The 27,810-nt window shown below is 36.5% G+C and overlaps 1 protein-coding gene across 2 annotated transcripts in view; it reads left to right on the forward strand.

Annotated features, from left to right (window-relative positions):
* Positions 1–27,810, forward strand: part of SLC4A4 (solute carrier family 4 member 4) — a 355,627-nt gene that overhangs the window by 236,786 nt on the left and 91,031 nt on the right. For both annotated transcript variants that reach the window (XM_063107589.1, XM_063107590.1), the window contains exons 9-13: positions 6,437–6,524; positions 9,144–9,298; positions 9,941–10,054; positions 12,193–12,367; positions 23,793–23,926. In XM_063107589.1, the coding sequence (XP_062963659.1) occupies positions 6,437–6,524; positions 9,144–9,298; positions 9,941–10,054; positions 12,193–12,367; positions 23,793–23,926 (666 nt within the window). The remainder of the gene's footprint in view (positions 1–6,436; positions 6,525–9,143; positions 9,299–9,940; positions 10,055–12,192; positions 12,368–23,792; positions 23,927–27,810) is intronic.

Below are 27,810 nucleotides of genomic sequence, written 5' to 3' on the forward strand. Positions count from 1 at the left end.
ATGTGTTGAATGGGAAATCTCCTTCCTCTCATGCTAGAGAATCAGTAGAATGAGGGTACATAGGATATATTCAGTGCAAGCCATTGGAGAAATTTAATTTTAAATAATGGCTAAATCTGATTTTTATGCTATCAAATTGCTTGGCACTTGTATAGTAATAACAATAAAAGCAACTATAAATAATTGAGAAATGCACTTGTTTCTTCTTATAGATTATTCTATTTAATTTTTTTTACAATATTATTAAATATTCTTTTTACAATAGTATTTTAGAGTACAAACTACAGGTATCTGGATTTTATAGATGAAGAAACTGAGTCTGAGAGTTTAAGTAACTTGTCCAACATCATACAGTTGGCAAATGGTTCAGAGGTCATAGTTGCTTTCATTTGCTTTATGTTATATCAGAAAATGGGTAGTGGGTTCATACATGCATAAATACTTAAATGTATATATATGTATATGTAAACATCATTAAGATGTACACTTAAATTTATACACTTTACTGTTCTGTGTATTATGCCACATACATATTATACATTAAATAGGAGCATATTACTGTTATTATAATCATGTATTCATTACACTGCACAGGACCTCAGGTCATCCTCTTCATCTCCCTTTGAAACCAAGCTCAGTAGAGTTAGGAAGCTTGACTTGTGGAGTGCATTTAGTTAAACAGAAGTTAATGCTTCACTTAAACTTGTGCTGAAGAAGAGTTTAAGGAGAAGCTTGTAATATTGGCAGGGACTGGTGACTTTTTCTCTTCTTTAGGTTTCCTTACCTGAGCAGGAAGGGCTATGAATCCTCCTTAGCCATCTCACATTGTCTGGGCATGATTAACTGATAGTGAAAAGAGACTGAAAGTTTGTTTGGAGCCAGGTTAGGAGGAAAATTGGGAGAAAATTTCTCTAAGGCCTCTCAATTCATAGATTATAGAACATTCTTCCTGATCATACAGGCATTTTTTTTAAAATCTACTTTTATATTTCGTAGACACTTAAAATAGGAATAATACATAGGGCAGTCATTGAACAAATAGCAGTGGAAAGGTGACGATCATAACTTATTCAGTTATTGGAATTATCATGATTTGTGTTTTCTGTAACCTAGCTTTTTGCTTGAACACATTTCAGCAGAGCCTTGCGGTTCTAGCTGAGCAATCATCCAGCAAACAGCTGACTCAGATAATGGCTGAAGTCCAGCTCAGTGCCCCTATGGCTTTATTTATGTCTATTTGGACTAACTTTACTGGGGTTTGAAAGAAAAAAAATGCCAAAAAGTGTTAAAGAAAATTGCTCTTGCCTTCTCAATTCTATTACTATTTTTCTTCAGAAGCTACAAAAAAATATTTTAAAAGGCTTTTTATTTAACAATAATATGCATGCATTGAGTAGCAAATCATGACCATTTTTGTGTCCCTCTTATCATCTGCTCCTGTCTGGCTTATTCTCTTTTTTTTCTTCCCTGTTGAAGGGTAGTGCTAGTCTATAGGTGAAATACAGCATCATTTGAATTAACAAAAGGAGCCAAGCAATTCAAGGGAATGTAATTCAATAATATCATAAAACTATTTCAGTGCAATTATCTGAACAATATATCCTTGCATGTTAACGATTTTCCAGGAAATATTTCTATCCATTTGCTGTTCTCGAAACCAATGCAAGCTGTAATAACGGAGTAGGGAGTCTCATTAGCTTTTTTTGTGAGTGTGTGAGTAATGTAGGGCCATTTACAATGGCTGCATCCTGTGAAATCCAATAAAGGAAATCTCACAAGGAATGTGATGGTCATTGTGAAGGACTACATCTTCATTCCACAATGTCCTTTAATGTGCATGCTACTCTGTTGAACTGCAGGGAGACCTGAAAAGTCTGTTTTTTGTACATATCTTTTCATGGTCATTGTTCCTTTTAAAGGTGGAGGAAAGATATGTTATTATCATCATCATCATTATTATTATTGTTGTTGTTTCTAATAAATAGTATTACTACCATGCACCTTTTAGGATATGTGGGTCTAGCAGCTCCCCTTTCTTGTGTAGAGTTCACAAATTTCACTATTTACTCTGTTCCTTGGTCGATCTGTTTTAGTCTCCAGTTGCAGCTGGATGGCTATCAACTGGGTGGAAGTCTGTCTAGATAGGGGCCCTTCTTGACATTCATGTGAAAGCAAACAAACTCCGTTCTTTGATCTTTGGTGACTTGGTAGGATATGTTTATGATTTTCCTAGCATCTTGCAAGCACTTTGCTTGCTGTCATCTCATATCTATCCACAGAGTTCACCACTCACTCATATTATGAATTACATAGGGGATGAATATTCTTATTACAATTTTACAATTGAGAAATGGAGGCACAGAGAAGATTGACTACCAGTGCTGAAAATAGAATTGCAGATTTCTGACTCTGGGGCCAGACGTTTAGGGAGAGCCTAAGGAGATATCTAGAATGGATTGGAATAAAATGTTCTAGGGTTCTCCCATGAAGAATAATAAAAGCCCTGGATCAGTTTGTCCTCTTCTGGTATTGATTTGCAAATTAAGGTGAATGGTTATTCAGTAAGCTCTAGCTCCTAAAAAATTAGAATGTTTACTCTTTTAGTTCACTGTAAGTTAATATATATTTTATGTTACAAATAATTATTAGCCAGAAGAAGAAGTTTGTGCTTAATTGTCAAAACTATTAAAAGAATTGGGATGGAAGTCCTGCTGGTTCAATTCTGTGATGTCCACAAATTTCATTGCTAGCTGTCGTTTACCGCATGTAATGTGGTTGGTTATGGTGCGTTTGTGGTCCTCATGAGTCTATTGTAGAAGCTACGGTTTAGCCGCATTTTCCAAGCTGCTACATATGAATAATGAGTTATTTGATTCCCTGTTGTTTTGAGAGAAAGGGAGTAAAAGATTCCTCCATGCTGAGTTTATTCTAGAAATAGCTGTGATGTATCAGGAAGGGGGGTGTGCACATCCTTTCTGAAAAGATTGAGTGGTTTAGGAAGGCTGTCTCCTTTTCTGATATTATACTCTGTTTCTGCCTATAATTATTTTGTTGAATGTGAGTGTAGGCCTTTGATTCCAGACACAGATCATCTGGTTCTTCTTCATGTTGTGAAGAATGCTAGAGGCATCCTCCCCAAGCATATTTAGTTACATGAAAAAGCTCACAAAAGTAGAAAAGGGCCTCATGAAGATTCTTGAAACAGTTAAGCACTGTAAAAAATTCTAACTCTGACTTTTGTTTAGTTCTGAACGAATAAAAATGACTTAGTAAAATAAATTAATTTTTTTTTCTGAGCTGTCGACATGGGCTGTGCCCTTCTAGCCACACAAATGTTATGTTTACTCTAATTTGTTAGTAAAGAAAAAAGCTTCTGGTTAAAAATAACATCTGTCCACTGACTAAAAAGAGCTTGGGTCATGAAAGGAGTTTTCAATACATTATAAAAGCTGAGTTTGACAGGATGTACTTTGGTCATAAAAGTTGTAACAGCTTTTGCTTCTTTGAGGGTTAAAGGGGAGAGAACATGTTTTAGGCAGCAGGCACTTCAACTTGCTGGGTTGCTCTGTGTTGTCAGTTTTCTCAGATCTCTCATCCCCCTTTCATTATGCAGCCCAGATTAGAGGCTTCTTAAGGGTTTCCTTTCCTACTGATGAAATTCTTGACTTGAGGTGTTTCCTGCTGCTTGTAGATGTTCAACTTCCCTCTGCATATCATTTTGAGGAGGTGGATTTACTGAATTTTTCCTGACTGGAGTAACGTGAACATTTTAAGTAATACGTCACCATGTTGTTTCTACTTGGCACTTGGTGATATTCCATTAATGAAGAAATATCTTTTGTTAAAAAAATTACATTACCCAAGAAAGAGGAATAACACCTTTATATGTAGGTTATTGAACCAATATAATTCTCATATGCTGGGTTTATTGCTGTAATATATGTTATAGACACCATTGATCGGCTGCTTCCATTCATTCATTGGTGCTAAGTATTTAGCAGAGACCAAGGAATAAATATTTTATAGAAAATGTATGCCCTCATCTCAGGGTATTTAAACTGGAGTCCCCATTATTCTATCAGCTCTTGAATAGTTGCCCTCGTCTGACAAAGTTTATGTATGAGGACTATTAGTGTTTGAGAGTGTTTTTCTCACTAACAAGACAGTATTTTAGCTTTGTTGTCATATAGTCAACCTGATAATTAACTCGTGTCAGCTGATAAACACACTTTGATAATGTGTGTTTGTAAAGTATAATCATGATGGAAGTGCTAGGGAGAGGTAGGAGGAGGCACAGAGTGGTCTGGAAAGATTTTGGATATTATTCATTACTGAAAAGTTAACATTAAAATACATTGAAATAATAAAAATGACAGGCAGAAGAAGTCCATTATTTAAAATGCACTAAGTAAGGGAACCAGGTGTTAGATATTTTCTCTTGTGACACAGCATCTTCTTTTTGCCTAAAACTATGCCCTATTGTCTTGTTTGACAGCTGGTTGTTTGCAGACAGGCAAATAGAATTGGCAATATGACCGATACCAGTGTTTCTTAATGAGATTTATATTTTGCTTTAGTGGTCAAATATTTTTTGCATGTGTTGCACTCATATCAGTGATCAGTTTCCTTAGAAAAATACATTTTACTATTATAAAGAAGCACTTTGTCATACCATATATAGTAGTATGTAATTTGAGGACAGCTTCAAAGAAAGAAAGTTTCCAGTATCAATTGAACTTCTGTGTTAGAAGAACTAAAGTCCAATTCTAATAATGACGTTCTTCGTACTTGAACAGACCTTTGTGCCTGCTGATCGCTTTTGCTGTTTCATCTACTATGTTAACGCTTGAAACTGAATGTGCTGCTCCGACTCCAGAACCGGTTTTTAAGCAAATAAGGACTGAATGGTTTTAAGCTTTTCTGGTATAAAATATGAGTACTCAAACTTTCAGACACCTTTTTACATTCTTAATCTCTGTTGTTTTTTCCCCTGTCTCCTTTGAGTTGAATTTTATGATGAAAAAGTAGTTATACATTCAGGGCATTTTGGAACAGGCCCTAACATTTTGTAGACTACCTTCTGTCAATCCTTTTGTATTTAAAGTGAGGAATATAAGTAAACAAGTAAAAAAATAAAATAAATTCTGCTAAGGAAAGTGCTAAACCATTCTTGGTACCATAATATCTTACCTAAGATTTCTTGTCCCTTGCTAAGTATCCACAAGATTTTTCCCCAGAATGACCTATGGAAGTCACTGTTGGGTAGTTTTTCTTTGTTGAATCACAAACCTGATGTATCAATTTGGCAGGTAAAATTAGGCAGAACTGTGTGGTGAAAAGAATAGGAGGTAAGAAGTCCTATCTATCTGCTTTCTGTTATTTGCTAGGCACAGACCATGGGCTCATTCATTAATATCCTGCAGCCTTAGTTTCCTCACCATTAAATAGGAATAGGATACTTATTGCAAAGGATTACATGGAAATTTAAATAAGGTGATGAATGTGAAATGCTTTGCAGGCGTTGAAAAGCTGTGCAAACATATGATGTTATCATTTTTATTGTCCTTGTTATCTCCCTGTTAGGTAACACATGATCAAGGCAGGGATTTATCTAGTGTCAATATATTTTTTCTTATTCATTTATTCATTAGGCTGCTTCCTCTCCAATGGAGATATGCTTCTTTGCCAGTGCTATCAGTGAGGGATTCCTTCCAATATGATAGGAGGGGAACCTAGGTGGGGATATGTTCACTATTGCATGTTTCATGACCTATTTGCCATGGAGCAATGTCTTGTGCATTATGAAAAAAATGTTTGGAAAGAAAAATGAGGACACCCACAAAAGAATTTTAACTGTCTGTGAGTGATGCTTTATCTTGAATTTATCTCATTTTTCTCTTTCCTTACTTTGGCTGTCAGCATGTGGCTTACTTGTAGAAAACTTGGTTTTTGCTGGCTCTCAGTTACTTCTGAGTAGAAACATTTCTTAAAAAGTACGGAGAGGGTCATTTGTCATTGCCCATATTGGATAAGGAAAAGTCAGAGAAATCTGAGGATGTACTAAGTCTTTCTAGTTATTTTGCTTAATGGGTTTGCTCCAAAGATTCCAAAAGTCAGTAGAAATGGAGACAGAAGAAAGCTTAAAAAAGAAAGATTGAATGACTCAAAAAGTGAACCTTTCCTGCTCACTGAAGAAGCTTCCCAGGTATCCTGCTAAAGTCTCCTTTGCCTCCAAATATAATGAACAACAATTTGTGTTTTGCAATAGTGTGAAAGAGTATTCTTCATTTCAGATTACTAAGAATATTACTTTTGTTTTAAAGATGAACTCTAGACCTACCCCTTTTATGAACTAAAATAAACGTGTCTCAGTTTTACGTATATTAAGTTTGATGGCATGTATGTTATAGCCTTTGCTTCTTTCCCTTTCCATTAGGTTCTTGTTCATTCTCTTAGGTCCTAAGGGGAAAGCCAAGTCCTACCATGAGATTGGCAGAGCCATTGCCACCTTGATGTCTGACGAGGTAGGGAATCAGGAAGATGGGGTTCTGTGAATGTCCTACTTGTGTGGTTTTCATACTGTGAATTGGCTATCACAATTTATTCATTTAGAATTATGTGGTTACCAGGCTTCTTTTATAACATGGGATACAGTCATTTGTGGCAAATGAGCTGACTCGTATACAGTTTACAAAAAGTAAGGCATGCGTTTTGTTTTGTATTGGATTCTAAACTCTATACTGGAATAAAACGGTTTTTTTTCTTTTTCTAAACATTTTCAATTTTTAAAAATAATATATGTTGAAATGCTGTAACACACACACAAAAAAAAAACCGGGGGGGGGGGAAGAAGATATAACAACCACAATTACTTGAAGTTGATATGAAAAGCAGACAGAAAGGACATTGTTGGGGGGGAGGGAGCAGAGGGAGGAGGGAGGGAGGTTTTGGTAAGCGGCAACAATAATCAACCACAATGTATATCGACAAAATAAAAGTTAAAAAAATAAATAAATAAAATAAATAATAAATAAATAAATAAAAAAGAAAGGAAAAATTAAAAAAAAAAGTTCAAGGTCATTGTATTAACTTAAAAGTTATCTCTTAAAATGTTTACTATATTAATTCTGAATTTAAATGTCCATATACTTTATTACTTCAGATCTGATTGGTTCTATGAAATAATGCATAATAAAATGGATAATATGTTTTTTCTTGAGTATTAGAAGGTATGTGTTTTTATGGTTTTCTTATTTTGTGGGAAGAAACGATATACATCTAAAGTGTATTAGCAACCGTTACTGCAGAGTATCTAGTACTTTAGAATTATGACCTCATTCCCTTTCAAAACAGCTTGTATGTTGTTACATGCATTTTAGACTTGATAAAACTCTGCACTAGTCTCACAGTAGGAGAAATACTAGTTAGAATGTAGGATCATAATTTCCACTTTTATGTCTTTCTAGTTTCTTATTTACCCAAATGTTTTATTTTTGCTTCATTGCTTTGATTTGTCAGTTTTTCCATGTGTTAAGTGGAGTATAGGACACTTTTCTCCTTAGTTACAGAAGTCCTATGTGGTGATTACTTTATTCTGGGACTGAGAGCATTGATGCAGAGCTATGCTGTTTTTTTTTTTTTTCCCTCAAGGGAACATTTATTTCCCTCTTCTCAGTGAGTTCATTTCTTTATTTTAATATGTTCATAATTTCTCTTTCTTAAAAAATTGTTCCTCCTTAGATGTATCAATTAGGAATGAATGAGGCTGCAAGTGATAGACTTATAGTGGCTTAAACAATTTGGGGTTTATTTTTCTCACATAAAAGGAAATTTGGAGGTGGTTTATTATTAAGTGATAAATCAAGAGCTAAGGCTCTTGCTTGTTGGTTTTAAGATGGCATGTTTCCCCACCCCATCAATACTTAAAACAACATTGTCTACAGTCAGCTCCAGTCATCTCATCTGTATTCAAGGTAGGAAGAAGGAGGTGGGTAATGTTAGCTGTGTCAGTCTCTTTTACCAGGTATTCTAAAGCTTTCCCGAGCAGCCTTTTTCTTATATCTCATTGGTTGGAACTTTCAATCTTTATCTGCAGGGGTGGCTGGGAAGGTGAATCTCTGACTTTCCAGCTTCTCCAGTGGGAGTTAGCAAGAGAAAATGGGGTTGAGAATGGCTGTGTCTTCCACAGATCACATGCTGGCGTTTTGTGTTGCTCTCCCCTCAACCCCACAACCCCTGGACCAATGAAATGTTATTTGATTGATAACTTTAAAAAATTCTTTTCCAGGAGAAGAGATTTAGTAGTAATCTTTAAGAATAGGTAAGGGTGTTGAATAGGGGCCATCTTCTCTTCTGGATACTAAAGAATTTGACTTATGAAGTATGAGCGACTTAGGTTATGTGTAAAGAACTTTCAGATCATCAGCTTAGTTAGAAGAATGGAATGACTGACAGAAAGAATTATGTGTATTCTGGAAGATCCTTCTTTGGAGATTTGCATAAAAGATGTGAAGCATGTGCTGCCTTGGACGGTTTAGTTGTTGCCTTGTTCAAAGACAGACATATGCTCACCTGTTAAATCCCTTTGCTTTAAAAAATATATAAATAAATAAATAAACCCTTTGCTTTATGGGCTGCCAATGTAACTCTTTTTTTTTTTTTTTTTTTTTTAAATAATTCACATTATTTGTATATTTGAGAACTGCAGTGTTTGGGTCTTAACCTGATCTTTACACTCAGCTTGAAATTTTTATTCGTGGATTATCAGCAATCATTTGTCCCAGTAGTTTTTATTTCAGAATGATTCGTCAGTATATTGCTCCAAACCATTTTCAGCTGGTTCCACAGCAACTATGTCAATAGTGGTACATATCAGTGGGAGCTGAAAGTGAATGTTGTTTTACAATATTGATAGGAAAAAAACACATAAAAACACAGCTGCTTTCTCATGCCACTACCCCTATCCTTTGAGATCATAATCTGAATACCTTAATATTTGGGAGCAGGCTGAATAATAGGAACTATGAGCGCATGGATACAGTAATATCATTTTGGATTATGGGTTGCATTCTTCAGGCTTGACATGGTGTGAGGCATGTAGAGAGTTCTCTTGTTGGATCAGCGCATCTCTTACTATTCTTTAGGTGTTCCATGACATTGCTTATAAAGCAAAAGACAGGCATGACCTGATTGCTGGCATTGATGAGTTCCTTGATGAAGTCATTGTCCTTCCACCTGGGGAATGGGATCCAGCGATCAGGATAGAGCCTCCTAAGAGTCTTCCATCATCTGACAAAAGGTAAATTATCAGGCAGTTGGGAATTTTCAGTTGCTGGGACAACCATGAGAAGCAGATTGTGTTTGGAAAAGAAAGCAGTGTTAGGCTACTGCCCTAATATTTTCATGTTCCCATTTAACCTGATGTATTATCTTAAACAAATCACTTAGGTACCTTGGTTTCGTATTTCCTTGACACTGTAAAATAAATGTTATTTGTTGTGATGTTCTTCAGTGATTATAAATTAGAGATCTCAGATTATGGTATTGGAATGCATCATAGACATTCTTTGGGGATGTTTTGTGGACTGCCTGTACAGGCGGAAAAATCAGTTTACTCAAGATGAGTCCTTGTAGGTTTACGAGGTTAAGAAATTGGGTGAGATCTTTGAGAAATCATTTTCTGGAATCTATCATTTTCCAGGTGAAACAGTTTACCTCTTATAAGATGTACAATTCATTTAACTTTCCTATTCATTCAGTTATTCGTCTTGGCTCTAAATATAACACTTTATGAATTGTCTGTTATGATGGCAGAAGGAAATAATGACCTTTCTCACCAAGGGTTTTTACTTCATCTCTCCATGAGCCAGTTCCTGATACAGCTAAGAAGCAAATGAATAAAATAAACTAATAACCTCTTGGGCTCTGTCGTCTTTCTTAGAAAGAATATGTACTCAGGTGGAGAGAATGTTCAGATGAATGGGGACACGCCCCATGATGGAGGACATGGAGGAGGAGGACATGGGGATTGTGAAGAACTGCAGCGAACTGGACGGTAACTGACAGATCCATTTGCCATTGATGATGAGGTCCTCCTTAGATCTAAATTTCTCTCTATCTTTCTATCAGCATTTTATTCACTGGTTTCTTCATTTGTTCAGCCAATGCATATTCATAGTGTACCTTTTAGTCACAGGCACTGAGGGTATAACAGTGAATTAAACAAACCCCCTTGCCCTTATGGGTAGTGGCAGAGACAAACAATAAGCAAATAAATAAATGTAGTGATAGTTTTATGAGGAAAAATAAGGCAGAAATAGAGACTTTTGCAATGGAAGAATGTTACAACTTTAGATAGGGTAGTCAGAGAAGGCCTTACAGAGAATTTGAGGAAAGTGCTGAAGGAGGTGGGAGACTGTGTGGGTATGGGAGACACAGAGTTCCTGGTGTGTGGCAGGACTGGCATCGAGGCTAGTGTGATTGGAGTGGAATGACTGAGGGGATTCTACAGAGAGGATTGGAGAGACGGCAGGTGAGTGTGTGTGGCAGGAGCACTGACTAATGTACCAGCCTTCTTGGCTTTCGTGATTCCATCTCTCACCTGTATGTTTACTCTAAAGTAGGTAACAGTTCTAGAAGTGAGTAACTGGCAGGTCACTGTTCTGTCTCCTTAGCCTGCAGTTGGAAATTCAGGTTTCCTGGATCGCTTCAGTTAATTTCTTTTCATAATTCTTGCTTCTCCACTATTAGGTTCTCCATTCATTTTGGGTTAAGTAAAATTTAAAGTATGATACTCATTTTATAGTGATATCACTTTTTAAAATACTGCAGGGTCTTTGAAAGTAGAAAAGTATGTTATTTAGATATCCAATCGAATCTGAATGAAATGAAGTTATTTCTTTTCCCTGAGGACTCACTTGGGTTTCTCTCCCAAATTAAGAGGTAATTATTTCCCTCCCCTTTATTCTTAAAGAATAGAGAACAAAAAATCTTCTGCCCCCCCTGCACTTTTTTTTTTCATGAACAGTTCTTTAAAAATTATTTCCATTAAGAATATCCTTTTCCTTTTAATACAAATATGAGTTCTGGGATTTAATTCTTTTTATCTAATCAGACTGTATTTTATTCTTCATATTTCACCTTCATAAATGCATTGAGTGCAGTGTGCCTGGTAGTATGCGCAGCCCTGTGCATAACAAGAAAATTGAAGAGGGGCACTGAGTGCAGCTTCCATTCAGCAGGTACTCAGGTAGTAGACAATCCTGGTAAAGTGGGATAGCCCATAGTGGAAATCTCAGCTATGAGTGCAGAGGCCAGACCTCAGAGAGCCATTGAGCTTTGGAAGAGGACATTCTAGGCAGAAGCAGTGGCATGAGGAAGGCTGAGATGGGAGGTCTGGTTGGGAGGGTGACTAGGCCAATGCATAAGTCAGTTCTCTGACTTGCTAACACTTGTCCTGGGCTCAACTTGTCCTTCTTCCATCACACACATGCATGGCTTCCTCCTTAGTTCCTTCAGGTCTGTAACCAAGAGTTACCTTCTCAGAAGCCTGTTCTAGGCACCCTATCTAAAATTTCACTCACCCCTTTAGTACTACATAACCCTGTTCCCCCTTTAATTTTTTCCTCTATTTTTAGCACCATGCATTTACTTATTTATCTTGCTTATTGCCCACCCCTTTCCCCCATGAAAGTAAACTCCATAAGGGCAGGGCTTTTTTGCCTGTGCTGGTCATTGTTATATCTCCAGGACCTGGAATAATTTCAGAGTGTGAGCATATGGCAGGTGCTCAGTAAACATTTGTGAGATGAATGAATGAACAAATGAGGGTGGAAAGGACGCTATGAGCAAGATTGTGAAGGGCCTTCTATAATCTGCTCCCGTATTTGGATGCTTTTTGTTAGCAGTGAAACATTTTAATTTATCTACACAGTCCACCTTAATTTATCTAAAGACCAGCTGGCTGGTCTTTAGGGAATGTGACACCTAATTTGGTAACCAAAAGAGAGAGAGAGAGAAGAAAATTTATTTCTCCACAGTTTTCTAGTTTCGTCTTAGGTGGTTAAGTAGAATCTTGTCATGGATTGAAGCATTTTAAGTACAAATTCTTTGAGGTTTAGTGAGTTATCACTTGATTAATTTGATGATAATTTCTATTACATTTAGTCACATGTTTGCTTTCTCCCTGCCCAGGTTCTGTGGTGGACTAATTAAGGACTTAAAGAGGAAAGCACCATTTTTTGCCAGTGATTTTTATGATGCTTTAAATATTCAGGCTCTTTCAGCAATTCTCTTCATTTATCTGGCAACTGTAACTAATGCTATCACTTTTGGAGGACTGCTTGGGGATGCCACTGACAACATGCAGGTGGGTATGGTTTTGGGGAGGACACAAATAGTACAGCCCAGATTGCCTTCCTCACCCCTACAGCTCAGTTAGAAGCAGATGGCCTTTCAGTTACTCAGCGTGATTTTCTTTCTTTTGCTGGATGTTGCATTTTACTTTGCCTCTAGCCTGCTGCTGTATTTCCAGCATTTTAGTAATTACAAAAATAGCTTGATGAAATCTGGCTTGAGTCACAAGTGGGGAAAAGAAGAGAAGGAAATTAGGATATACAATTCTATTTGGGCAAAAGCATATCAGCTGTTTTAATTTTGTGCAGTGCACAAGGTTTAGATCTTCCATTATCTTGACTATACAGAGCATATTCTGTTAAACTTAGCGATAACACCCTTTCTGGGAATGCATGATTAGCTTAATTTTACACATGAGCAAATAGAGTCATCAAACAATTGAGTGATTTGCTCAAGGTTGGATTTGCATGTCTGCCTGCAGAATACAAATCAAGAGTTGCTTCTCCTATACCTGGACCCTTCTCTCATTAAACTTTAAAGACTCTGGCTTGAATTATTTTGTACAATTAAGTGTAACCATAATTTGTTGGTTACTTTGCAGATGGTGTTTGCTTTCATAATAGCTAAAGTTTTAGTGATAGAAAAGATGTTTTAGATCCTCTCAATCAGAAAAATCTGTACAAAACTACTTTTAGGTGATCCAGTCATTTAAAAAAGAATAAGCATTGTGCTACTATTCACTACAGAGTAGTGACTGAAGTTCCCTAGTGAAAAGGACCAGATTTAAGATCTTTTCAAACACTGTCCTTCTGCTTTACTATTTACTTTTGTTTAACCTATGGACATTAAGTGCTGCCAGCCAGAGTATTTTTTTAAAAATGCATCTGATTCGGGCCGGCCCCGTGGTGCACTCAGGAGAGTGCAGTGCTTGGGAGTGCAGCGGTGCTCCCGCCGCAGGTTCGGATCCTATATAGGAATGGCCGGTGCGCTCACTGGCTGACCGCGGTGTGGGCGACACCAAGCCAAAGGTTGCGATCCCCTTACCGGTCACAAAAAGACAAAAAAAAAAAAAAAAAAAAAACTGTGTCTGATTCCAAAGGACTGCTTTTCTTCCACTTCTGTTTTGTTCTCTGGGTACATACACGTTCTAGATTTCTGCCTAAATACAAAAATGAGATGAAGACGATCTATAACATTTATATTGACCCAAGTAAAAAGGGAGAAATTAACCAGTTATATTTTAATTTGTTAAGTGCACTTCTATCTTTTAGTCCTTATCTATTGCTGCATGCCATATTACCCCCAATCTTACAGGCCTGAAACAAACTTTTCATTTTTATCTTTCCTGGCTTTGGTGGTTGGTGGACTCTGCTGAGTAGTTCATCTCTTTGGTCCCTCATAGCCTTGCATTCGGATGGCAGTGCAGGTTGAAGTTGCTCTTCTTTACTCACAAGTCTGTGCCTGGACTGGGGTGTCCGGAGCTGGGGCCTGGGGACCCTCCGTAGGTCTTTTCCAGATGGCTCCCTTGGGCTTCCTCACAGTATGGGCGTGTGATGACTTAGAACTCATGCTCTGTTGGAAAAAGGCAGTTACCAAGCTGCTTTACTTGTTTCCATGCGAATGTGTACCCAATATTGCTTCATTTTTTTTGATTTTTGAAGAGGAGCTGAAAATTCAAATTCTTAGTGAAGTAATTAACATTTTAAAAATCACATTGTATTACCAGTGAGAGACCTGCAGCACAGGTTGTAGAAACCAAGGGTGTTTTTCCCCCTTTTTCTTCATTCATAAGACAGGAATGAAAAAAAATTAAATTGTATCAGTAATAGAATTTTTGTGAAATCTGATCTCTGTCCAAGTTGGGCAGCTATTTTTCATCTAAAGGACAGCATAATAATGACTAAAACAGATCATTCAAGGAAACAAGTGGAGAAGAAAGTGCTGGGAAAGCCCCCTGTGACCAGCATGAAGACAATAGTGCAGGCAGCTCCATGTTAAGAAAATAAAACAGAGCTGTGATTTTGAGAGGGTGGTAAGAACAAAACCATTTTCTGTCTATCAGAATGTAAAGAGACTTTCTTGTGCAGATAATTAAAACATTTTTTTTCATGGACGTTTTTCTCACTGAGTTAGGGACATTGTGATACTTCCTAGGTGTTAGTTTACTGCCATTTTGAACTGAATTGTAATCTTTTATATCCTCATATGACTTAGCTTTAGAATACTGCACCAGAGACTAGGAAAGAAGCCTGTTAAAGTCTGTTTTGATCCCTGCTAAGGTGAATTAATTTCTATATGAGTGAGTTCTTGGGAAAGTAGAGGACTGTGTTGTATAACCTACATGTAGTTAACGCAGCTATTTTTCTCCTCTGTGATGTATTACCTGGGAAAGGCCTTGCTGTTGGAATTAGCTATTTTCTGGGTTCTAAAGATTGAGGGAGAAACAAATGCATTCAGTGCATCAGGATGTTAAGTAGTCCACTAAAATAACCATCTGCTGGATGTTACTCCTGGGAGTTGACTTAATTCAAAGTAATTTAAACTTATGAGTATATTTTCCAGACATAATTTGATTATTTTATTAATAGATTTTGTAACCTCCATTGATTATTTCACTGGAACTGTGAATGCATTGTTTTAAAGGTTCCTGTGAAGGAAAATACTGAACAACGTATTCTTCTGAAGCCTTTTTTCTGTTAAGAAATACATTGCTGAAGTCCTCCTAGGCCACAATTTGGTACTGCTAGAAGTCACAGTAGGTGGCAAAAACACTAAAAAAAGGGATAGAAAATTAATGATTGTTAATAAATTCAATGGATAGTTTAATCTATTTAAAAGACTAGGGAGTATGGTGTTTTAATATGTTCAAGAGCATCTCATGGTTGAAAGGGTGTGTACTTTACCATACAAAATTCTGATGCTCTGATGATAGAAGTCTTCTTGCCTTGGGATCAGAACAAGAGAATATTTTGTGAATTTGGTCCTAAGGCTGACATCATTTCACAGGTCTATGGCAGAGGTCAATTCATTCCTTTGCAAATATTTATGGAGTATCTACTAGGTATCAGACATTGTTTTAAGTTCTGGGGATACAGATAGGTGAGCAAAATAGATAAGAATTGCCATTTTGATGGTATTTATAGTCGAGAGTGTTGATGATAGCAGTCTTTTTCAATGCTCCCAAGAGATACCAGTATAGTGGGCTCATTTAGGAGATGAAGTCCTCTGGCTTCGTTTTACTTTCTGAACACTAGACCAAGACTAAGTAGAAAAGCATTGGCAAAGCCTGAAATAATCTGCAATTGTATCACACGTCTTCATAAATGTGGCAGTGCACTGGGTTATTTTCAAAAGCACAGGCAGCTCAAATGAGTCAACTGAGAACAGCGTCCTTGCTTTTAAAGATAGATAGTTCAGAGCTGGTTCAAATAGGGCCTTTATTGTCAGGCTACAAATAGGCATGGGTGCTGGGTAGAAACATGTTGTGAAAACACAGATGAGTCACTATATGGCTGTTGTCTGTGCAAACTCTTCTGCCAGCTTCTGTTCATGAGGTCTTGCCTGCTTGAAGACAGGAATTTACATTTAAGCATTTACTTCAGAACTGAAATATATATGTGTGTGTGTATATGTATGTGTATGTATGTGTATATATGTATGTGTATATATACATATATACATGTATATATCATTATGTATGTTAATATTTACATATATTTTTCGTGTGTATATATATCGTTAGAAGCAGATGATCTTGGGAGCTATGTAGATCATTTCTCATGGAACTGAGATGGTTCCAAGTATAATCAAATTATAATGCCAGTATAGGTGACTGCATGAATTCCCCAACTCAGCATGTACATTTTGCCCATCAGTCTGTTCTGAGAGGACTCTGGGGCTTACAGAGTGGGTATTCACAGATTTCTTATCAAGTTTGGGCAGTTAAAGTTTAGTTTGGGCTTCTGGGAGCAACTGAGCCAATTTAACAAGATCCAAACTTACATTCCTCTGGGACCCAACCCTGGCTTGTGACTGTTTCCTGTTCTTAGTGCTTAGCAATGAAGGACTTGAGCATAAGCTTTCTGAAGTCCGGGAACTGTGCAACACTCTTACGATGCTTTTCAGTAAGTCCCACCGTAATAATGCCATGTTGTAAGATAAAGAAAAGCTTTTCAGCCTCACCATCCTAAAAACATGTCCCTTCCACAACTAAACTCTCTGTAACAGTGCATGTCAGCTCATTGCATCGTATTTATATTCTTGTTTGCCCCAGACAGGTATACTGCTCTTTTAATTTAGATATTTATAATTAAATTGTTAAATGTTAGTGTATTAATTATATTTCACCAAAATGTATTATAGGAATGAGTTTTTATTCCAAGTACTATTCGAATAGAAACTTGATATCAAACTAAATCAACAAATATTTATGAATTGCTTAGTATGTGGACAAAATACTGAAATAAGGAATACTTTTGGATACTTCATGGCAACTCTTGTTAGTTAAAAACTTGTTCTTCTTAGCTTTGTGGAATACAGAAAAATATTTTAATTTAAATATACATTGTTGATTGTGAATGACTAAGCACAGTCTAGAGAGAAGACTGAGTGAAGAGAGTAATTTTAATTTTTTTCCAGGAATAAATATAATACTATTTTCACAAACCTTTTAGCAGTAGAATGCAGTAAGATTTTTAGATTTCTGTGAATTTTGAGATATTTATGGAGCCTAACAGAGCACATTTTAAGGGAACTTATCTCATAATAAGGAATATTTATAGCTGACATCTCCAAATTTGAGGCTGTACTTTAATGTACCGCTGTGCTGAGAATATTTAATCAATCTGCTAAAGTTAGAAATGTGTCATTTCTTATTCACATATGATATTCCTTGGTAAGATATATACTTTTTTATGAAGCTCATTATGTGCAATTTGTAAGAGCAAGATTAAATCAAATTGATAATTATTTTACTATATTGAGAACAGTACAATAATTTCAATTTACCTGAGTATTGCACTTTGGCACCAAAATGCAGTTCCTCTGTGAAGTGGAAATGTAAGGTGGTATGTTCATCTGCACTAAAAACGTACTCCAGTTTCAAAAGTTGGGAAGAAATGGTCTGTTAAAATGACACAATTTGGTTATTTTGGTAGACAAAAATAAATAAACCTCTTGGGTGACAAAGTAAGGATTCTGCATTTCTTAGGAACTTTAAGTAATGTGCTTTATTTCATGTACTAGTTCTGAATTAAACCTTTTTGAAGTTAAGTAATTTGTATTAGGTTGGATTTTTTTCATTTGAAAGGCATACACCCTTACAAAAACATAATTTTGTACTATATTCTCATTTTTGTCATTCTGTGGGTTGGAAAACTATGGCCCATTCTTATTCAACTCAATTTAAAAAAATTTTTTTTATTTTTAGCGAGGGCGAATAGCTTTCCAAATTTTTATTGACTACCTATACTTCTTTATACTGTACTTGTGTCCTTGTTATATTTTCATTTGGGTCATTTAGTTTTTTATCATTGACTTGCAAGCTTTTTGTATAATAAGGATATTTTCTCTTGTCAGAAATATTACAAAATATATTTTTCCTAGAGCTATCATGTCTTTTAACCTTGTCTATGATTGCCTTTGCTGTACATATTTTAATTTTTATGTAATCAAAATCTTTAATTTTTTTATAATTTCTTATTTTCATGATATATTTAGAGAGGCTTTCCCCACCCCAAGATTAGAAAAATATTTACCCACATATTTTAGTACTTTTATGTTTTCATTTAAATTTTTTATCCATCTGGAATTAATTTTTGTGTAATGCAGTCCTGGTATTTGATGTTTCAGATGATCTATATACATATTCACAGCTCTTCAAACAAACAAACAAAAATTGTAAAGCCCCCATATCTTGCCCACTCCTTCTAAGACTTGGAGTTGAAGTTCTTTTGTTAAAGATTTTGGCTCATACTTTTCTTCAAGCAGGGAGATTTGTCTTTCAAATCTCTTTTTTTCAGTTCCTGCTGGGCAGTGTAAACAGAAATTCTGCTTATGACGACAAAGCACTTCAGGCAGAGTAGATGGCAATGAGGATTTTGCAGCTGTGGTGTGTCAGGACAGAAATCACTGATTTATAGGCTGTAGCTACACAGGTGATTTATAGGCTGAGCGCTGTATATCCAATCTTCTTCCCCAGTGTAGATGAATAGTCTGTGTATGTATCATTAATACTATTTTGAAGGAGGAGAGGGGGTTGGCGAATGGGTGCACCTCAAATTTGGACCACATGAGAATCACCTGGGAAACTTTGAAAAAATAGTGATTCCCCAGCCTCATCTTCAGAGATCCTGATTTAATTATTCTAGGTGGAGACAAAGAATCAGTATATATATAAAAAAAAAAAAAAGCTTCCTAGGTAATTCACATGTGACCCAAATTTGATTTAGATACTTGCATCATTTCTCCGCTTATTTTTGATCATGTGGCGTGGCTTATGCTGGGAACCTGACATCAAGACTCATGCAGGTAATTCAGATCTGACTGCTTATTTGCAATGGCTTTAGGCTGCCTCATTTTTCTTGGCTAAACTTCAGATTCAAAGATTCATCTGGAGAAATTTAATTTTATTATTCAACATTCTGCACAGTTTATATAAATCACCACCAACACAGGCTAAAATTTATGTTTATTGTTAAAAAAAAAACTTTTAAGCCTGAAATATAGCAATAATGTTGGTGAATGTTTTATCATTTAATGCCACCAAAATATTTTATTTACCAGGTTTTATGAGGTTGTAAATTGTCAAAGAAATGGAAAATTGTTTGTTTTCTTGGGCAATCGTGCCACTTTTCTTCTTAGCATTTACGTTTTTTGTCCTATTATTGCCACTCAAACATCCTAAAAGGGTTGTAATTATTAATCCAAATAATAAAGTCCATAATAAAAAGGGCAAAAAACAACAGAAATCATTTATTGGTGTTATATCAAGATACTAAATTGCAATAAAGTCAAAGTTGACAGCATACATTTTTTGTTTTTAATGTTTTATCGTCTTGAATGTGCTTGCTCTGCATTAGTCATGACAGGAAATGGTGGCCCTGGCAGCCCTTGTCCCAGGTAGCTCAAATCCTTAAGGTGCTGGTGTGACAAATTGTGGTTAGATTTTAATTGTTTAGAATCTTGCTCCTATGATCTGATTTCTTTTATGCTTGATTTTACTATTCTGGGACTTCCTCTAATTTTCGTGGCTGTTTGAAAAACAGAGGCCACCTTTGGTTTAATTCCTACCCTAATGCGAGCAGAAGAAGATTCACAGATTGTTTTGGATTTGGATTTTGACTTCACTGTTTTAAAGTAAAACAAACTATTTTGTTTGTTACGGTCTACTCCGTGTGTTTAGTAACACAAAGAAAGAAAAGAAGCACCTCTCAATGGCCATAATGTTACCCACTAAGCCTTCTGTTGATTTAGAATTTGCTCTGGGAAATACCGCAGCTCTAAAGAGGCTTTTTTCCCCTTTTTCTCTGAGAACTAATCTTCATCTTTTCTTTTCATGTCGCTCCTTTTGACTTTCTCTCCATCTCCTTCCACTCTTGGAGGAAAGAGAGTTAACAGAGACTGGGCAGGGGAAGGAGATAAGAAGCGGTGAAGGCCAGCGTGTATCGCGTCTCTGCTTTGTGCCAGGCTTTATTCTCAACTCTTTGTATATTATTGTTTTATTTAATCCAAACCATTATCCTGTGAATTAGCTATTGATTTTACAGAAGAGGGAATTCGGATTTAGAGATGTTACCCAGTCGTTAACTGATGGAGCCGAAATTAAAACTCAGATATCCTTGACTCCAAGACATGCTCTTAGTGCTGAGCCACCTGCAGGAGATTTTGGAGATCATCCAGTTCAACCTCCTCATCTCACATTTAGATAAATACATTATATATATGGTTACTACTTATCAGACAAGTTTTATCCATCAGAGACTATGCCAAGTACTTTACATACATTATCTGATCTAATGTGCACGCTAACTGTAGAATGCATAGGGAGGTTAAGCTAACTTACTTAGTCACTGATTGAGGAAATGATACAGTCCAGATGTCAACTTGGGACTGTCTTACTCCAGAGACCATTGCTCTACTGTATCATCTTGATTTTGTCTCCTACGTGAAGAAACTCAAATTGACAGAGGTAAAGTGACATTCCTAAGATCATCATCCCTCTGGTGGCACAACGGAGCCTAGACTATACATTTACTGACTGCCACTTGCTTGCTCTTTTTCCTGTTCACTGATCAGAAGTGGAATAGAATGAGAGCCCAACCGGAATGGACCAGAGCACTTTGTGGCACCCGATCCTGCCACACCTCAGAGCTCAGCTGTCTACACTCTCGTGAACTGCTATGGGGTTTGTTCCTCTGAGAAATCAGGTGTAGAGGTATCTTTATGAGTTATGGTTATTAAAAATACACACATCCACACATAGTTTTCCTTTTTTACGTCAGTGAACACCTAATATAATAAATCAGAAAGGAGTCTTCTGATAGTCACCTTATAAATTGCTTTAAACTCTAGTGACAGTTAAATTGTTCATTGTGTGAGATTATTTTTAAAGTTTCTATATTGTGAAGAGGAACAGGTCAAATAGTTCTTTTCTCAGAAACACTGGAAGCATCTCCAAGTTTAAGCAAGTTTCCAGTGCAGTGTGTATAATAAATCACCCTTCTCTGTTTCAAAATTGTCAGTAACAGAATGGAAACTGTAGCACTTACAAAAGGATCAAGTTCTGAAATAAAAATAATCTGTCTTTTAACAGTCACATGGCTTTCATAAATCAAAGCCGTTTTCTGGAAGAAATTGGTTGTTATCTTTAGCGAATGAGCAACAACGGCTATTGACCTTTGATAAGCGGAACCTGGGGTGTCATTTGGGCATTTCTTCTTTGGTTCCTTTAGCATTTACTGAGTGCTTGCAGAGCACATAGAGGGATGGTGGATAGCATGATGGGAGAAGGAGAAACAGGATGCCGTGACACTGGAAGACCCTGTTCTCACCTTCACAGAGATTAATAGCTATGTCAAGTCAAGTAGAGAATGCTCAATCTTGTATTCCTCCTTTCTTACTTTATGTTCTCCCTTACACCCAGCCTGTGCTATGTTTTGATCCTGCAATAGTGATGAGAAATAGACACTCCTCCACACTCGATAAAGAATGATGCAGTGTATCTTTGCCTATAACAAATACCCAGAGTGTGGCCTGTCCTGCTGCACAGAACATTCAAGTCCTTAACTTTTCATGTTATACATCCACTAATGTAAGTCATAAAAAAAGAAAACATAGAAAGCTCACTGTCTATGCACAGAGGGTGAAAAACTGCACGTTCAAGAAAATCCCAGTCTAAGGCAAGGATGAGGTGTGGTTGGGCAGGTACATACGCCAAAGACTTGTGCCATATCGAATGTGAATTTGTTCATATCCTTTAATGATCCTGAATCTCAATGTCTAAATATGTAAGAGCTCAAGACAAATACTATTTGTTGGGCGCAGGGGAATCCAGTTCTATCTTCTCTGCACAAGTGGATCTTGGTTCTGCTGGCCTTGCTCAATATTCTGATTTCTGTCACTATGAGGAAAAATGACCTGTATGCTCTCTATGTGTGGAATGGGTATAAGTAATGTTATGGCATCCTTCAGCCGTGCATTGGAACTCACCTCTGTGTAAATGGGGTCCCTTCCAAGACCATCTGGCCAGGCTTTAAACTAGACTTCGCTATGGACAGAAGTTTTTCTGGATTGCTTCAGAGTATATTTACTTGCCTTGAGAGAATCCATTCCTATTATGTAGTTGTCAACCCCTTTTTTTGCCTACCCACCCCAATTCCATTATTATCTAAGTGCTGCTTTAAAGGATTTTCATCTGCTTGATGCTACTCTTGAATTGAATGCTACTCTTAAAACAGGAGGATATGCTATTGCTAATGTTATTCTAGGGAGTATGCTGCTGGCTCTGAAGCAGTGTAGAAAATATTTTGAGTAATCATTGCAATAAGGGCCTCCTAGGATGGCTTTTGACAGTAGAAGGAGAAGGCTCAGTGAGGCTGACAGGTGGACAGGTTAACTGGGGGGTTGGGAGGGAAAGGAAAAATGACCGAGGGACACCTCAGATTCCCCAGATATCCACTCTGCTCCAGTCAGGTGGTGGTTTAGATTAAGAAGCTTGTTTTATGTAACATAATCATACTTCTAAGATCAGGTAATTTATTGTTTAATTGAAGAGGGAAATCTTCCTATACCATTCCATTTTGGTACACACATAAAGTTACAGAGATCACATCATTTTGCTCCACAGTTTAAATTAATGTACCACTAAATATGTTATTTTCTTTTAAAGCTATAGAATTTCCTTATTTACTTATTTGAAAATGTCTTATTTTATAAGTTTTAATGTTCAGATTTAGAGCTTTACATAAGAATAAAGGGTGTTTTTCATCTTTTTACATTTGAAAATTATCGCTTGACAAACTATTATTTTAAGTTTACAAAAGGACCTTCCTACAAATACACATGTGCTTTTCTAATTGAAGTTTGAAATAATGAAAAGTAAAAGAAATAGGTCAGTTTTTCATCATTGAGAATATTGGTCCTGAATGATGTGACCAAGAAAGGATAATTTTATATGTCAGTGGTGCTTGATGACATGTGTTTCTTTGTCCTGGATATGCTAAAAGAAAACAATGGGTTGATTTCCAGAGATATAACTACAAGGAAATGTGGCCACAAACGTTTAGCTACTCATGTCCCTGTACCTCTATTTCTTCTGGAGATAAAGTTAATCGATGCTCTTGTATAAGTTTACACTGGACAATGAATATGTAATGAGAATGTTTTGGAAATTGGTGTCTTGGAGAAGTTGCAGAATGGAGAGCAACCTCTCTACTTCAAAACGTTTTCTCTAGGTAAAATAGCTTTCATGCATAAAATATAGCACAAAAGTGCCTGAGTAGTACCTATTATGTACAAAGTAAAATCAGGCTAAAATAAACACTGAAGATGACCACAAAAAGAAAAATGCGGCCAAAAGTACCAAGTCACTTCTATCCATTTGGTAGAGTTACAGAATGTGACTTCATGGATAGAAGCTTCAATTAATATTTTTAGTAAGGATCACAGCCACCTTTTGTCTTCTATGCACCAGTCATTACAGTCATTATAGTTCTTTGCAGCAATCCAACCCTTTGGAGTAGGAAAGATGACAAAATTGTATGTAAGGTAAAATAAATGGTGTCAATATTCACATTGGATAACAATCTTTGTTCTCCATTCTTGATATGTTTTCTAAGGCCTTCATAGTAGCATATTCATGCAACTTCATTTCCTTAGAGACATCACAAATGGGAAGAAAAAAGATGTTTCATTTAACACCCATATTTTCTTTCTTTTAGGGCGTGTTGGAGAGTTTCCTGGGCACTGCTGTCTCTGGAGCCATCTTTTGCCTTTTTGCTGGTCAACCACTCACTATTTTGAGCAGCACCGGACCTGTCCTAGTTTTTGAGAGGCTTCTATTTAATTTCAGCAAGTATGTATATACATATTTAATTATAAATTAGGTTGCTTGATTGTAGAACATGCATAGTCTAGATAGATCACAGAGTAGTAACGTAGGTATACGAATCAATTGGAATGCTGGAATGTTAAGATTTAGAAGTAGAAGGAGCCTTAGAAATTAGGTAGTCCAACACTCATTCTACATTTGATTCAATGGAGGCCCACATGTATTTTCTGCTTGCTCCCTCGCCAGTTATTCTCTTCCTTTATTGTCCAGCTTTGTGCCCTGGGGGGCTGACCACTATAGACTGCAACACCCAGTCTCCTTTGCCCTCTTGCTTCCTGGTGGTTTGGCTAAAGGGCAGCACCAGCAGGACAGTAAGACAGAGAGGTTCTAGGATGTTTACCTCCCCACACACTGCCTCTGCTTTAGCACAGCCATCTGGAAGTGGCTTATACCCTGAGACTTTAGCCCCTTTCAGGTGGCCCCCCCACCCTGGTTCTAGCCCTCACCAGTTGAAAGAAAGTGAGCTGAGATGCTGGGTACCCTTCAAGCTTTATTAAAGAAATAAATCTGCCAGGCTGTAGTCAAAATGGAGGACAGCCCGGGGCTGCCCTGAAAATGGGGGGACAGCCGCAACAATGGGTTTGCGAGAGTTTATATTAGCTTTTGGACGTGAAATGTACGGGGGAGGGACCATTAGCTAGGTGGAGAACTGTGCCAATGCAGAAGCTGGAAAGTTGTTTCTGAGTTAGGAGGCTTCTGGTAAAGGGAAGAGGGGAGGGGCTTGGTGCTGGAGTGGAAGATGAGGCCGGTGGCTATTTCATGCTGGTGCTTATTGTGTGCACAATGGCGCTGGCCATGTCCAAAATCCATTACTGGTAACTCTTCTTTTTTGGCCTGTTGAGCCTGGAGTTAGTCCTGCTGGTTCTGGTCATTGAGGGCCTTGCCATTCTTGGATACTCACACTTCTGTAAATGACCCATTTATTAAGTTTTTCTCAGAATCCCTTTTGAGAATGTCTTCTATTTCCTGCCGTGATCCTGACTAACACACTAGGGAAATTAAATAACTTGTGTATGGTCACATGATTCATTAATAAAAGAGACTGGTTGCTGTTTTCTTGGTTTACTGCTCCCAACCTCAGTTCCAGTGTTCCTAACTGAAGATAGTTTTCAAGACTCAGTGGAATAATAACTAACATGTATTGACTGCTGACCATGCACCAAGTATTATCGAATCACTTTACATGGACTAACTCATGTAATTCTTACAGAAATCCTATGAGGTAGGGACCATATCTTGTTCTATAGATGAGAAAGCAGGCAAGGAATAAGTAAATTGCCAAATGTTACATCAGCAGTCATTGGTTGGGCTGGGATTTGAATTCCTTCTTTCTGACTCCAGAGCCCATGCCTCTTAAAGGAATCTCTAGACACTGCTAATGGGTATGACCATTATGATATCAATATTTTCTCTTCGAAATTGATGGATCATTTTAAGAAGGTTGGGGGGAATTGAGTTAAGTGAATTATCCAAGTGGCCACATTAGCACACAAATAGATTCAAAATCAAATTGGGCATTCTGGCCTCTTTCTAATGTACTTGATACCTCTGGAGAGAATTGCCTTTACTGGCAGATCTCAATTCTTAGATTGCAGCATTTTTATATGGCATACTAGCACTCCTTGTTGGAATTTCGATATTCTTATATTGTTATGCATTCTTAGGATTTTAATTTTAGAATTGTCATTACCTGCATAGTACTTCATGGACTTAAGAACTCATATATAGCCTTTGGAACTATGTACGTCATCAAAAATGATCACAAGAAAGAGGAGAGAAAGAGGCTTTAAAATCAGTTTTTTGAAAACCAGGTTGAAAACTTCAACAAGAGTCTTCTGAGAATTTAAAGTTTCAAATTTTAAATAATGTTGTGAGTTTTCTGCCAGTCATTATTACAAATCCCTTCTCCATTATATTTCTCAGGAGGACATTGTAAAGAATTTTGTTCATGTCAGTTTATAGAAAGAGTCAAACAGTTTTTATATGTTTAAGAAAACATTGTGTGAGACAAGAAAGCCTTTGTAGAAAGATTAAACAAGGATGTTCTATAAACAGGAACAAACATGGTGAAACCTTTGCAGAAAGATTTATTGGATGAAATGTGATCAGAGACTTAATCTACAGAAAATGTTTGCATCCCAGTTTGCTTTAAATAATTATGGGATAGAGGTTATTTCCTCTCACTAAGCAAGTATCTTTATCACTTTCTCTTCTGTTTCATCATAATTGGTAACATAGTTCCCAGTGATTTATTTGTAAACAGTTGTAAAGCAATGAGGAACATTTGAGAAACCATGCTTTAAAACTACTTTAAAAGCGTCACTGAGTAATATGTGGCAAACATTATTTTAGTCACAATGAGGTATCATTTGCTTGTGTTATAGCAGCAGTACTAATATTTTGTCTGGATACAGAGTATTTGTAGAGATCACCATTTCCAAAGTATGTTTCATCAATTACTAGTCCCGCTAGGTGCTCCATGAAAAAAAACTTTGGTGATCCCAGTAAGTCTGGGAGTTCTGTATATTATATCCTGCTCTTGGTAACTCACTTTACACTTTAGCATACTAAAGGATCTAAGAGGCCCTTCAGTAAAGAAACTGTTTTACTTTGTCTTGCCCAGATTTTCTCCAACATATTTTACCATTTTTGGAGAAATGAGTAAATCCTTCTTTTATAGGTTCAGTGGTCACAAACAGTAACTTCGCATAATCCACAGATTTAGCACTGAGGTTTTAATATTTAACCTGTAAACTGGAGAATCACAAAGTAATATGAATAATATGCTGTAACCTCTTAAAATTAGTAATAGAATGAAGAAAATAGTTCACAACTTTCCAAAAGTCACTTGTAGCTTTATTTCTCAAATTCTATAGATTCTTTTGCATTATTTTTACACATTGTATCCCAATAATAGAGAATTAGATTCCTTTTGTCTTCTTGAGTGAGGAACCTGAAAGAAGTTTTAGCATTGTGTCCTAAGCCACGTAAAAACTTAACAATTAAAGTTGGATTTTAGCCTGTGTTATTATCATCTGGTGTTTCATTACTTTCTTTCCTGTATTCTTTGTACAATTTATTTTTAGGCCTTCAAATTATTATTTTCTTCTCATATTGCTGAGTTTGTTCCCTTAGTTTAGGGAGTTTATATTATTTGTCAGTGGCCGAACACTAATTTTTGCTGCGTGTTTCAGATGTGACTCGTTTGTCTGTATCCTTGGTTTTATGCTACTCAGAAACTATGATTCAAAATATCTAGGTACACTGAGTGGTACCATAAGGGTATAAGTCCATTTTCTTCTTCTATTTCACCATAATTTCTTCTTTAGTCTCTACTGTCGTTTTCTGTTGCTTTTTATAATTTAATTGCTATTTAAACTTGGCACCAGGGTACTTATTGGATGTAATAATGCCATTTTACTGTAGTCATTACAAATGATCAACTTGTTTAAAGTTTCTCATCTCTTATTCCTCTCTTCTTGCTTCTCTAAACATATCATAATATCATAATAATAATATAAAAATATAATAATATCATAATTAAGTGCCATTGGTTTTAGTGATTTTATTTGGGTCATTCTTGTTGAACCACTCTGGGAATATTTAAATCTTTTAGAGCAGCTAATTTGGTATGTTGTTTAGGTTCTGAGATTTAAGTTTATACACGCGTCTTTTTCCTTTGTACTCAACCCAAACTGATAGTGTTCCTAACCATTAGCTAGTTAATGAATTTGTTTCTCATTCTGTCCTGTAAACATCAATTCTATAAACAACCACTAGCATTCTTAGAACAAATCAAGATTGTTTTAACTTTCATCTTGCTAGGGAAGCAAAACTAGGTAATTGTT

Source organism: Cynocephalus volans, chromosome 9, assembly GCF_027409185.1.
Source record: "Cynocephalus volans isolate mCynVol1 chromosome 9, mCynVol1.pri, whole genome shotgun sequence".
NCBI lineage: Eukaryota > Metazoa > Chordata > Mammalia > Dermoptera > Cynocephalidae > Cynocephalus > Cynocephalus volans.